The 14,445-nt window shown below is 42.5% G+C and overlaps 1 protein-coding gene across 4 annotated transcripts; it reads right to left on the bottom strand.

Annotated features, from left to right (window-relative positions):
• Positions 1-40: 40 nt before the first annotated feature.
• Positions 41-4,956, bottom strand: SIKE1 (suppressor of IKBKE 1). Of its 4 annotated transcripts, none has more exons than XM_074163299.1 (5): positions 4,710-4,936; positions 4,501-4,606; positions 3,929-4,071; positions 1,794-1,907; positions 41-1,403 (listed from the first exon to the last, which is right to left on the bottom strand). In XM_074163299.1, the coding sequence occupies exons 1-5, from the start codon at positions 4,866-4,868 to the stop codon at positions 1,263-1,265; spliced, it is 663 nt and encodes a 220-aa protein (XP_074019400.1). In that variant the 5' UTR covers positions 4,869-4,936; the 3' UTR covers positions 41-1,262. The 4 variants fall into 4 exon arrangements, with proteins under 4 accessions (XP_074019400.1, XP_074019402.1, XP_074019401.1 ...); XM_074163301.1 differs by having other exon boundaries at positions 43-1,383; positions 4,710-4,956; XM_074163300.1 differs by having other exon boundaries at positions 43-1,383; positions 4,698-4,868.
• Positions 4,957-14,445: the final 9,489 nt, after the last annotated feature.

Here is a 14,445-nt window from a genome sequence, read left to right as displayed (position 1 = left end):
CCCCGGGATCCACAGAACAGAATACACTTGAGAAAACACTGTCCATTGGGTGGGGTTTTTTATTCCCTCTCAAACAATTTTTAATAGAAAAGGATTGTATACAAGAACACTCCTGTACAGAAATCCCTTATAACTGCCAAACAATCTTGCTCAATATTCCAAGTTGTTGCAAGACAATGTCTCTTATTAAGCACAGGAACATAAATCACCTTCTGCATCTATCAAAATCATCACTTGGGAAAAAGTAGCATAAAAATTTAAACTAATATTGAAAATGAGATGTTTACTGTTCTTGGAGGAATATTTTTTGATCACAGGCAAGAAAGAAATCTTGATATCAAAGTGTTGTTAAAAGTACCACAATATTGATAAATCCCTGCAAGACTGCAGCTCTCATTTCACTCAACGTAGGATTCTGCAATAGCTATCTAACATTTGTCGCTAGACTTACCTGTGATGTAACATTAGAACCCTGTCTACATGGCAATTCTGGCTTAGTTTTGAGGCAGATCTCGACCGGGACGGGCTGCTCCACCTGGGTCCGAGCACAGATCAGAGCTCGCCCACACCCCCTGGAGCATCGGTAAAACCCAACGGGTCTGCCCATAGAAAAACATTAGTCAGATACAAAGCGTCCTTCAAAGCTGCACAGGCGACAGAAAGGGTCATCTACTCGGAGTTTCACCCCTAAATCAAGGTAAAGCATGCTCCTTTCGTGATTTACCACTTGAACTGCTCTGCTGGCTCTCTGCTGTTCTCTCCATCTGCTTCCCCACAGTTGTCCGACCTTAACCCAGCTGGACACCAAGCCTCAGCTCTTCAGAGGAAAATGAAAGCTCTGCAAGCAGAGCAAAATGTGTACCTACCATTTACAACGTAGTTTTTGAATAGTCTCTTATTCCTTCTATCAAATAAAGTCATCACAACCTGTATTAGTTCTCTAGCTACTGACAGGGTGGATTTAAGTGCCACCTGCACAGTTGGAATTATTAACTAAAGCTCATAAAAAATAACAAACAGGAGAGGAAATGAACTATCACAAGGGAGTACACATAAAGTACTTCATTGTTAAGCATCTGTACGCTGCAATTATGAAGACGGAGCCGCAATGCAAGCCTCTGCCATCAAGAGTATGTAATTTCAGAAAAATGCAAAGAAAACAGCCCACACATTTTGAAAGATAAAACAAACAAATAAGGAAACACCTGAAAGAACAAATCAAACCCCATCCTTTTAGGGTAGTATCATAATAGTCTCTGAAGTCAAGATTTGGAGATAAGGTTACTTTGTGGGCTAAGCTTCACAGTCGGGGAGATCTTCTCTTCCCACCTCAAAAGATTCCTTGCTGATTGACAATAGTTCACGCAGCTCTTTGTTTTCAAGCTGCAAAACCAATATTTTTGCTGAAATGGAAATGAGCTAATTCACAATTAAAGGATGATAATCTTTAAGTAGCTCCACTCCTTCACAGCTAAATAAAACACTGATTTTGTAACATAAGCATTAATACAGCGCTAGCAAGAAGGGAACCACATCATTTAAAGGTTATCTTTTGCTTCTGGCTTTGTTTACATAATACAAACACCAAGAACTTGAAAATAAACAGATCACCTTCTGCATTTCCTGACCCCACCCCCAAATTTTTGATTGTCATAAATCTTTGACACATGCAAACACAGAAAGTCTAAGAGGCACCCAAAGTAAGTCTTACTCCCAGACTAAGACTTACTCCCAGAGTAAGTCTAGAGGCTCCCAAAGCTTCATCTACCCTTAGCAACTGTGTCTGTTCTTACCTCCAACTGAGCTAGTTTCTCCTGAACTTTAAAGAACTCATCATCATCGACTTGAATAGCTTTTCTCATCACCTCTCCCATCTCACATATTCTGTCTATTTCACTTGCAATTTCCTGAAAGACATAATATATTCAATATGCTCAGGCAAAAGCAGCAGTAATAATTATTTTCATTTTCTTGATTTTGGATTATTTTTCCTATTTTGAATGCTAAACCTTTCCTCCCAAGCACGTGCAATCCTGTTTAACTTGTATAATATTTAAAGATGAAAACATGTACCTTATTGTCCATTATCATCAGTAATCAATAAAACAGTGATTAGAATTACGTCAGCAAGATAAGACACCCTTACTTACTAAAACAGAAAGTCTCACGTGTGACAAGGACTGACACAACAGATTGAAGTTACTGTGAATGTCATTAGTACGCAGCAAATTTTATATTGCTTTATTAGAAAAGCCTGACTGTGAATTTATAAAAACACAAAATATAAAAGCAAATGAGATTTCAAAACTAAGTAACAGTGTGAAGTAAACAGCATCATCTCAGAAAGAAGCCAAGCAAGGAAACTAAAATAAGACAGAGCCTTCTAAGGCAGTCTTTACAGAATCCGTCTAGATACAGCTCTAGTCCTTTGGAAGATGGATTTTGTTGAAGCCCAGAAACACACATACAATGAACGATGAAAAACTCCAACATGTAATGTAGCAACAGTTCCTGTTTGAAGAACACTCACTTTCAAAATATTTGAAGTATCTAGGGTGGAACTCAAATATGCAAACACAAAAATTGACAAGAAGGAGCAAGACAAGAATTTGGAAGCTTTTGAAGAATTTTAACATAACATTAAAATGTTGGGGAATATCAGATAACATTGTAGGGTGGAGTTTCTTTTCTCTAAGTGTCGGTAGTTAATCCGCTGCCTCTGAAGGTAAATGTAACACCAGAGCAGAGAATTCAGTTTTGAATGCCATTATTCAGAAAATATGCAAACAAATTAGAGCACCTAGAAGAGAGCTGGAGGAACAAGAAAGACTTAGATAACTTAATCTGGGAAGAAAAAATAATGTTTTTTTTTCTAAACAGAGAAATGGTTATAATAAGAATATAGCTTTTTAGAAGATATCAAAAGATTGTTACTATTCTCCAAGTGGGAGGTAGGAAAAAACTCATGAACTGAATCTGAAGCACAGAAGATTTTGCCTAGATACTGAGACAGTCTAGGTACATTCCATCAAAGGTTCCTCCAGAATCTCTTCAGCTTTGCATTTCCATGCCATTACAATGGAGCAAAAGCAGTGCCAGAGAATAACGTTAGGAGTTTTGTTCAGATGTTAAGTCTCACTCAACAGAGTAATTCATGCACCTAAGCAAGCACTGGAAGCAAGACATTGCTACACTATTTAACTTCAGAGAACTAATGCGTTGCCACATACCAGTGCAAAGATACATGTGCTAAGTGTTGGGCTGGCTCCAATTCCAATTAAAAAACAGTAAGATACGAGATGTCACTAGGTTGAACCACACATAAAATGCATTCTAACAAATTACTAACTTCATTCATAAGCCTTAAATAAAAATTTAATGTTATTATATTGTTATTAGACACCCAAATGTGAAACAGGCAGCAATTATCAGCAGCAACACCTTAGATTTCTGAAGTCACTGCACTCAACATGGATGAAGGGACACTTCCAGGCCATTGCAGAGAGTATCCAGATTTAAAAACATTTGGAGTGGTGATTTCTTAAGAACTAAACATACTGCAGCTCACAGAGGTTCTTCTCCCTTTGTTACAATTACTGAACAGGAACAATAATAACTCTGATGTCTTTGATTTTACTGTAGAGAATCGTGTGCTTAACCCAGGAAATTTAATTCCTAGTGCATAAAGAACAAGCCTTCACCTGGGCCATGAAAGGGTTATGCTTTTCAGTGTCCTCTGTGACAACTGTTACAACCTGTGTGCTGTAAAAGGAATAAAGAAAAAACCAGCAGCATAGAGAGACAAGAGTTTCAGAAAACCTATTTTGGAGCACAGACGTTCCATGAATGGAAACAAGGATTGTATGAAAGCAAGGAAGAGACAGGGAAGAGGGGTCTTGATCCCTCTTCTGTCCCCATCCCACCTTACCAAGGAATTAGCCTGATGAACTTCCAAGACTGGTTCTGCATCTTCACCTTTTCTCCCTTGCAAGAGCTGCAACATCTGCTTTCTATATTTGCTCATGATGAGCTCTAACGCATCTTGGTGCTCCTCCAGTGACATCCATAGCTCTGCAAAATACAGTATGTCACCACCACAAACAGCAGGCAATCCTTCACAGCCACGACAGAAGCCCAGAGGTGCTCAGTGCCGGCTGCTCGCTTGATCCGCGCTCCCCCACAGCTCCCCCACACAGCGCAGCCCTGGGGCTCCGGCCGGGGCAGCTTCTCTCCCGACCCCGCCGGTAGCCAAGAAGCCATCGGGCTCCCCTCGCTTCCGCACCCGGGCACCCAGCGACGCTGACAGGAGGCAGAACAGACGCACCCCCGCCTCGACAAGCCCCCTCCCGCCTGGGCCACCAAGCAGCGACCCCCAGCACCCTGCCCCAGGGTATGCTCCCCAGGAGACACCCCCCCCAGTACCCTTAAGCGCCGCGAGGCGCCCCGCTCAGCACCCAACACGGCCCCCGGGGTCCTTCACCCCCCCCGCCCCCGGCTCACCCCTGTTCTCTTGCCGCAGGTCGCGGATCTGCGTGTTCTCCTGGGGCAGCAGCACCGGGGGCCGCAGCCCCGACGGGTCGGCCCGCTCCGCCGCCGCGCCCTGGCCCTGCCGAAAGACGGCTGTCGGTCCGGCCGCCCCGTCGCCGTCCCGCCTCCCTCCCTCCCTCCCTCCCTCCCTCCCTCCCTCCCGCCGCCGCCGCCGCCCTCACCTTCTCGGCCCAGCCCGCGCCCGCCTCGCGCATGGCGGCCACGCGCTGGTGCAGCACGGCGGACTGGTCGATAAGCGACTCGGCCGCGGTGTCGTGCTCTTTCAGCCGCTCCAGCAGCGTCTTAGCGTCCGTGAGGATCTTCTCGATGGTGCAGGCCATGGCGGCGCCGAGCCCCTCACCGCCGCGGCCCCGCCATCCCGCTGCGCGCCCCTCGCCGGGCCCGCCGGCCGGGGACGCCGCTTCCGGCCGCCGCGCGAGCGCCGCACCTGCGCAGGCGCGGGCCGCCGCGCGAGCGCCGCACAGCAGCCAAGGGCCACCTGGCGGCGCGAGAGCGCCACCACCGCCCGCGGGAGGGGCGTGGGCAGGGGCGGGGCGTGGGCAGGGGCGGGGCGTGGGCAGGGGCGGGGCGTGGGCAGGGGCGGGGCGTGGGCAGGGGCGGGGCGTGGGCAGGGGCGGGGCGTGGGCAGGGGCGGGGCGTGGGCAGGGGCGGGGCGGGGGGGGGCCGTCCCTCCTCCAGCCGGTTGAGAAGGAGATCTCAGGGCGCTGGAGGCGTTTTCGCTGTGGGGTGGGTTTCAGGGGAGGGGACACCAGCCCACCCCCTCCCCCCAGGGAAATGGCGTTTCAAAGCCACCCGCAGCCGCCTTTTGGCGCGCTGTTGCAGAGGCAGAAGGTTCCCCCTGGCCGGGCTCTTGCAGAGATTCCCGCTCCCCGGAGGGGTTCGCTCCGCGACGCCCCGACAGGCAGCGCCCCGACAGCCCCGGTGGCGGAAAGCCTGTGGCTGCAAGGAACGCCGCTCCGAGCAGTGCAGTCTGTTTGCAGAAAGGCACATCCTTGACCCAAGGGGTTCTGGTTATCTTTTTAAATACTCCCTTAAACAGCGTGCGATAAATTCTGGGCTGAGATCTGTTGAGCTGTCATCTTATCTAATATTCTTGTTTGTCCCTTTTAACAGTAAACATCCTCTACTCAAGTTAAAATAACAAGCTTCGTAATGCTGACTTGCTGCTTTGATATTTATTTGCTAATTGAAGCTACTGTTAGTGATCCGGGATGTCCTTGATGCTTTGCTTAACTTTGTGCCACATAGCTTTTTTTATTTAGTATTACCAACTTTATAAATAATGTTTTACAGGACTCCCAACAATATTTTAACAGGACTCCCTTTGACTTGAGTCATCTTTCAAGCTGAAATCCCCATTCAGACACGTAAAAAAAATCTAGGACACTTTATCTGATAAAAGGTTCTTTATGAAGCACAGAAATAATTAAACCCAGGGCAGAAGTGCTGAATAAGATAGTTTTATATAAACAACAATTTAAAAACATTCATACAGAGAACAGAGTAAGCAGCTGCATTTGGAGTATTTAATCAGAATGAGATCAATTAGTAAAGTATGAGACATATTTTGCAGATTTGGGAAATGTAATGCTGCTTTATTGTAGCCTGTGTGGAAATACAGGTCTTGACCATGCTTTATGGCATGTTTTACCTTCTCGTCCTTCCTTATTTTTCTTCTTACTAGAGCATACTGAAAAGTTAAGACTAGTTATCAGAATTCCTTTTTCATAACGGGTGGTTCATGAACATTTGGAAAACTGACAAATATTACTGTGTTTACCATGCTGGTTGTGCAACAAGTTGGCAAAAGACTGCCCTGTGCTAAGACAGACACGACATCCCTAAGTTCTCGCTGTGCCTGTTTCCCCTGTCCCACGCTGACATCCCCAAATGACCCCACCTGCGCCGGTCAGCACCTGATGCTCTTTCACTCTTATTAGACTCCCAGCTCCGTGGCTGCCTTTAAGCTCAGTTTTTGCAGAGCCTCTGAGCAGCCACACAGGAGTGGGCCTGATCCAGCTACATGGAATGATGTATGTGTTCCAGTTCAGCATCTTCCCATTTTTCACCTTATGCAATGTAAGGAAGTTCTGTGAAATCAAACATGCAATCTCTTAAGGTTCCACTGAATTCAGCTTTTGGCAGGAGCCATTTAGAAATGCAGCACTGGAAATTCCAATTCATATCTAGTAGGAAGCCAGCTAAAGGAACAACCCGTTTGTGCATGGTGAAGGATCATCACATCTCAGCAGAAGCTGCACCTGGATGGCATGTCCAAACCTCCTGCCTCTTCTGGTCCTTGTGTTTATACTTTTGATTTAACACTCACTTTTCCCTGCCTCCAGAGATGACACCCTGGCCTTTCATGCCAAGCAGAGACAAGCCAGGAGACGAGGGCCAGCACCACTGTGTCTCAGATGTTCATTTCAGGGTCGGTGCAGTCCCTCTGCGGGATTCTGGCTGCTTGGAATTAAATCGCAGAAGGAGAAGACAACGAGAGTCTCCGGTACTACACCACACAGTGCTCTGTCTTGGGATCTCACTCAAGAATGTGGCTCACCCTTCTCCAGCAGATCTTTTGACGCAGAATCATTTTTTCTACTTCCAAAGGACAGTAGAATAAGCTACTGTGGCGCCAGGACACAGATTGGATCCCAGCAGGACAAAGCTCCTCGATTCAAATGCTGGGAACGCTTGTCACCACAACTTCTAGTGTGTAGCAACAGAGCTTAAACAAATCAACGGATGAGCATTTTCTGAGCAGTGGTGTCTTATAATTCCTTTGGCTTATCACATCAATTCTGTATAAACTGAAGAGAATGTATAAATTTGGCCTCTCAAACTTTTTAGTGTTTAACTTCAATTCGATTAAACACTTATGTATGTGTACAAAGTGAAAAATGAGGTTACAAGAGGTTAATGCTTTAATGCTTTTAATAACTCTTAACCACATGGCTGTATTTTGTCAAACAGAACATGGATTGGTTCTAGCAGGAGAAGCATACACTAGACAGAAGCACATCGAGGCTCTCCAAAACAGTAAAGCTGCTACAGAACCAAAACCATTTCTAGGCCATCTTTGAAAAATAATAAATAGTGTTTCTGTGATGGAATAAATACATAGCATTTCTGAGTACGGCTGAGGAGGTTCTTGCTCACAGTAGGAAAATCAAAAAGGAAAGAAATTTAGACAGACCGAAAGCATAGATAAAGTAATTAAAGAGATTGGTAACAGACAGAGCACAGAATCCTGAGCACAGCACAGCATCTGTAAAACTGGGATGAGTTCAGGCATCAGTACTGAGGATGTTAATGCAACGTGCACCAGGTAATGCCCATAAACTTAGCCAGAAACTGGCAGTGGGGTAAATGACGGATAATAATGCAGAGGAATTGACCAGTAGAAAATGGCAACATCTGTGACAGCCCGAGTGGCACCATTCTATGATTCTGTGATTCTATGATAAATGCCAGAAGTAGATAAAAAAATAAAGGGCAAATTTCTAGGATACTTATTTGGTTTTGGGTAAAATCATATTAACCATATGTGCGGTCAGCACAGTTTGAAAAATTTTCACAGAATCTTCATGGTTGGAAGGGACCTTTGAGATCATGGAGTCCAGCCACAAAAAAAAAACAACACAAAAAAACCCCAAACACCCAACAAAAAACCCCCACACCACCCCACACCCACCCACAAACAGACACAACCCAACAATCTCGGGCACTAGAGCATGCCCTGACGTGCCACATCTACACATTTCTTAAATACCTCCAGGGATGGTGACTCCACCACCTCCCTGGGCAGGCTGTTCCAGTGCCTGAACCGCTCCTCAGTAAAGTAATTCTTCCTAATATCTTATCTATTCCTCCCCTGCCGCAACTTTAGACCATTTCCTCTGGTCCTGTCATTATTCATTTGGGAAAAGAGGCCAACACCCACCTCTCTATAACCTCCTTTCAGGTAGGTGTAGAGGGCAATGAAGTCTCCGCTCAGCCTCCTCTTCTCCAAACTAAACATGCCCATTTTGGCACAGTCTCTGAAAGCGAAAGTCTCACAAAGCAGTGCAGCAGAGATTAGCTTTTCATTTCCACTATAAGTCTTCCTTCAGTGTCTAAAAGCCAAATATTTCAGCAGCTATAGCTTGTTTAAAAAGCTAAACAGACTTCTCTCTCACACTACACACCCCAGCACTTTTTGTCTGCTTGCTTTTAAAATCAAGTGCTGGTGTTAACACAATCATCAGCTACTGTCACAATTCGACTGGTGCTGCCCTCGAAAAAGCCTGTGACACAGACTCACAAACCAGGAGGCCAAGGGAATCCTCCTCTTGCACTTCCTGGCCTGTGCTTCCAGGTGGATTACTGGTGCATAAAACAGAGTCATCCCATGGCAAAGTTATTACTGAGAAACTCAGTCTTATTGTTCATCTTAATTATCCTGCTTTGATAAATCTTGAAGAGTCACCCGTTGCACCTCAGCATTTACGAGTCTAATATTCCTTTTACCATTAAAACAAATGTCCTTGAGATGGAATCCAGGCTGGAAGAAAGGGAAAACATTATCATTGATAAATGGATATATCCAGCTATTTCAGTCTCTCAGCAGCAACACTCCACTGCTGATAAAATGCTGACCAAGGGATTCCACAATAATTCCACAATTTCTAATGCTTAATATAGAGTGTCAAGATACTCTGCTATACGGAAATGGGGTCCAGGATTTGGCTTCTTGTTGCTGTACCTACAAAGGAGTACATTTAAGAACCTCAGTGCTTAAAGTTACGTTTACAAGTATTCTCTATGAACTACCAGTTCTGAGATCACTGCAGGAGATCGTAATCGAGCTTTAGTTGATATCTTTACTCCACATTTTGCCTTGCTGAATACTGATGCACTGGAGCATTTTATTGACAAATCTTGCTCTTCCTGCCAAACGAGAATACACGGATTTGGCACAGGGTATTGAAAGGTGGAGATGTAAGGATACCCACACATTTTGTTGGTGTCGCACAGATGGGACTATTAGTCCCTAAACTACCTTAAGGTAGAGGGACTGCCTTGCATGCCAAGCTTCAGAGAATGCACAGAAATAACAGGAATATTTTATAGGCTGTCTTGAGATTTTCAAGTAAGTTTAAAGCAGTTTGGCTCTTTCATTAAAATTCAACAGAAGTCAAGTGTTTAGCTCTTCAACATTTGTGAAAAGCCTGTAAGTAAATGCATAGTGAAACTAACCAACAACTTAATTATTAGGAAAAAAAAAATCAGTCTTAAAAAGGTCAAAATTGTTTTTCCTCTCCGGTCTGATACGGTCACCCATTATTTCATCCCATGAAAGCATTTAAGAACTTAATGAGAACTTTAATCTTCTCCTGAGTTATTTCTCTTCTAATTTGACTATGATGATTTGTCTGATACATTTGATGCAAAGCAGAAGAGTATTTATATTACCTAACACTAAACCCACTGAATGAACACAGGGTCTACAGTGCTAAATGGGAGCTGTTTGCTGTATAGATCCCCCTGTCAGCCCTTTTGGGCGAATAGGTGAATTATTTCATATTGGAACACTATATAAACTCAGGTTGAAAGATGCTGCCTGATGAAATTTCCCTGGCTAGTCTCACTGTCATTCCTCTGCTGAAACATATAATTTTGCACTGTAAAGACTATTTTTCTTTAATTTTTGCAAATAACTGTACTGCTTTAAAAAGCTACATGTAGGGAAGATAAAAGTGCTCAAAGGAAATGACACAGAAACCTTGTCACTTGAAGCTACAAAAATTAGTACATGTTTAAAACCTACAGAAGGGGGAAAGTACTGGGTGAACCTGTAATACCAACAGCATCTTTTTTTTATGTTTTGTTCCCTCATTAGGAGTATCGCACTGGATCTCAGGCACTTCAGTCTGGCTGGGGCCCCATCCAACAGAGTCCATACGTGTGTATGCAGAAAAAGATAGTCCCTGACCTACTACACTCACATTCTTAAGTTTCAAGTGAACTGAACAAGGTTCTCTCTCTGCTGCAGGCAAAACAGGCAAATAATGACAACAAAACAAGCACATTCTCAAAATTCTAGATTAATTACATTTTATGCAAATAACTACATAAACCAAACCAAGTGATCTTTGGCAGACAATCCCATGCCTTTTCTGTTCTTCGCAACCCTCCCCCTAACTGATGTGTATCTACAATTTGGTACTGCTCCACAGAGGCTTCCTCTGCCTGCTCTCAAGTTTTCAGCACAATTTCCTACTACTGTAGCTTCTGGACCTGATACGATCTTGGAATACGTGATCCAATAAATCAAAGCCACCACGTACAACTGACGCGCATCCTATTCAAATTAAATCTTTCTGTTGAGAGTCGGGAGTGCAAGAAACACCGACCTGCAAAAATGTTATTGACGAGGCTTTGTGCCGTTTCACACGTGGGGCTGAGGTTCACCTGTATCATGCAGAAAATCCTAACAGTGCCAGAGCCACTGCATTTTTGAAAATTAATACATAATCCAGAAGAGAGGATGAACAGGAACTTTGCAGTTTTTTTAATTAGTTCCTTCACAAATTGTAAATGCAAGTAGCACTCAGAACATAAAATTTTTGGCAGGTATTTGTCTGACGGTGTATTTTATGCCTCTAAAACAAAAATAGGTAAAGATTAAGTTCGATCATTTTAATACATAAACTGTATTGTTAATACTCAACTTTCTTTAATATTGTTCAGAACAGTTTACTAACAGGAGAGACTTAATCCTGTAATGAAATAATCTATATTTCAATATAACCTTTAACTCATATATAACAACGATTACTGTAATTAGCAATTAGTTTTCCAAAGGCTCCCAATTGTTTAGTATTTGACTCTTGCTTTCATCATTTAATGATTTACAGTAATGAGCTGGAACATCAGTATTTTGTACTGAAATGGCCAAAATAGTTGTCCAGGCATCATTGCCCTCATATGACAGATCTCAGATGTTTTTGTGAAAAGTTAGCCAAAAGCAATAGACAATGCCATCACTTCTGTTTCATTTTTACTGAAAAACAACAACAAAGTGACCGTAATGACTTGCAGTCAGAGTCTCAGTAGCTTTTGAAGGACCGTTACTTTGCTGAGATTCTGCCCTTTGTTTAAGTTTTGTTTGACAAATGCTTTATAAATGAGCAGAAGAGGTGGTTTATGTTTCATTAATGAGGCTGATAGTGGTTAATTACTGAAGTTACGTAAACAATCCAATACCAGATCAACCCGAACGGGTCAGTTATGTAGAGAAGATCCAGCTGGAGTAGATACGATTTCCTTTAACTATTCGAAAACCACACAAGTTACAGAGATCTAGAATCTCTAGTTCAGATAAACAAAAAAGTCTACTTAGCTTGAAAACTAATTCTCTCAATAGGTATCGATCGAGGGAAGCTCTTTCTTGATCTGCAGTTCAAGCACTCATCAAATTCTGAGACCTATCCACATAAAGGCAGACGTTCTGTGTCGATCAGGCTGCACGGAAGCTCACAGCTTTCACTGACGATGGAAATGAGGCTGCAAAAGCGGTGCCACCCCAGGTGTTCTGGTCAGACCAATGTCACCAGATCTGATTATTTCCTATGGAAAACATGCGTGTCCCTTATTCTCCACTTCAGTGGCACTTCTAGATGACATGAACAAGCTCATGACATGAACTTGTTGACCTAACGTTTTCAGGCTGTATCTATGAGTAATATTTGTTTACTCATCTCTACTAAAGCATACTTGAAGTATATGGTTATTTCCTTTGCCCATTAAAATGGCACTAGGCATGTTGCTGATCGGAGACTTTATCAGTGTTTTACACAATTTCACTGAATTTCACTGAATTTCACTGAATTTTTTTAGAGTTGGAAGGGACCATATAGATCATCTAGTCCAACTCCCCTGCTGAAGCAGGATTGCTTAGAGAATTGATGTATATAAGGAAAAATAACAGAAAACAGAGGTGGAAGAGATCTCAAAAGTCCTTCCTCCTCCTTTACAAATCAAAATAACTCAGAACAATTCATAAGTTCTATCAGGTAGCTCAAACTGATCTTCAAAACATCCAGTGATGAATTTAGAGGCAACTTATTCCAACGCTATTTTTACCACCATACTTGCTTTCTCTAGTATCTAATTTAAATCTTCCTTACTCCTAAATCAGCTTTTTATTTCTTGATTCTTTACAGGCATGGAAAACCGTTTATTTTCCTCTTCTTTGCAGCAGTTCTTTATGTGACTCAAGTGGCCTTTCGGGTCTCCCGTTTTTATTGTCACGCTAAGCTTTGAACAGAAGTGATCTGTTAATATAAATTTACGTATTTAACATGGACCAGCCACCTGATCTGAATCACTGCATGACTATGCAAAACAGTTTCAATACCGCAGCTATGAAGTTAACACATGGGCTGGAGCTAACAACCATGGACTAATACTTAATGTGGCATTGGGGTTAATTTCTGCTACAACTAAGGTTTAGGTTCTTAGACACTTATTTTAGAAATTGAATTTACTCTGAATCCACTAGGTTTTATAACACTGAAGAGAATGAGGATTAGATACCTGCTAAAAACCTGGGCTTCAGACTTAAGTTTCACAAAGTCAATAGGCTTTAAATACCCACGTCCCATAGGTACACTCAAAGAGCTTACCAGTAAGGTATCTTCTATCAGAAAAAGTACTAAAAAGAAGCCAATAGTGTTTAAAAGCTAAAGGCAATATTTCACAAACCTCTGCCTGTTTTTCAAACTTTCATGAAAGGCTGAAAAGCTGGATGAAAAAGACAATGGTATATGTGAAAGAGATGCTACTATGGAAAAAATCTTAGTTCTAACAATTGTAAATCCTCCACTTTTTACCACTGAAGTTTTTTTGACATCTTAGTAAGTTGCTGTATAAGGCTGCTTTTACTAGAAAGACAAATGCTAATCATAACTAAATTTGCAAGATCATTCTCTCTGTCTCTACTGCATTAACTCTGCATTCCACCCCTCTGTCACCACACATTATCAATGCACAGCATTTGAAAGCTCAAAAAATGCCACAAGATGCTCAATTAACATCTGCAGGTTAATCTTTTTTGTTCTTGAAAGCCAGACTCAACTATTCCACGTGCAAAGACTAACAGATTCTGCAATGGTGCCATTAGATGGAAGTAAGTTGCATGCTCTGCTCTGGAGCCTATGGAATACAAACATGACTGTCCTTTGGAGGCTAACGTCCGCTTGCTGTGCATTGTGCCACAGATCCGGGAAAATCTATTGTCCCTATAGACTATTTTAAGTGACCTTGCAATAAGATAACCAACAGGAAATTAGTTTTTCCCTTTGCCGTCTAATTCCATGAAGTATACAACAGAACCATTTTTTCCTGAGGTAAATTGAGAACTTCTCTTACACAAAAGAAAAGTGACCTCCTTCTGGAGTTAGTGTGTTTGCAACCTGCCGTGCATTATGTTAAGCATCAAGTGTAATGACACAATACCTAACAAGAAAATGTGCTATCCAAAGGATCACATCTTGTACCTAGAAAATGATGAAAACATCAAATTGTAATGATTAATTTATTAGAAATTGTTAATAATGGAAATACTTGGGGTTTTAAGAATGAAATTTTGCAAAATCAATTGCAGAACAGAAGTTGCTAACAATCATTTTCTGTTATGGGGCACACATGAGCCCTGTCTGTGCTGCATCAACACAGCTATGTCAAAACTGGAATAGGGAGAACAAGGTAAGTGTTCTGTGTTTGGAGACACTGGCCTTATCAAGTGTTTCCAAATTCAATTATTCCAAATTATTATATCACATACATATACTATTGCAATATTTTCTCTGCCCAGCAAAGGAACATTATCCATTAACACTCAGACATTTCAAT

Source organism: Numenius arquata, chromosome 24 (assembly GCF_964106895.1).
Source record: "Numenius arquata chromosome 24, bNumArq3.hap1.1, whole genome shotgun sequence".
Taxonomy (NCBI): Eukaryota; Metazoa; Chordata; class Aves; order Charadriiformes; family Scolopacidae; genus Numenius; species Numenius arquata.
This window is presented reverse-complemented; position numbering and strand designations above follow the sequence as displayed.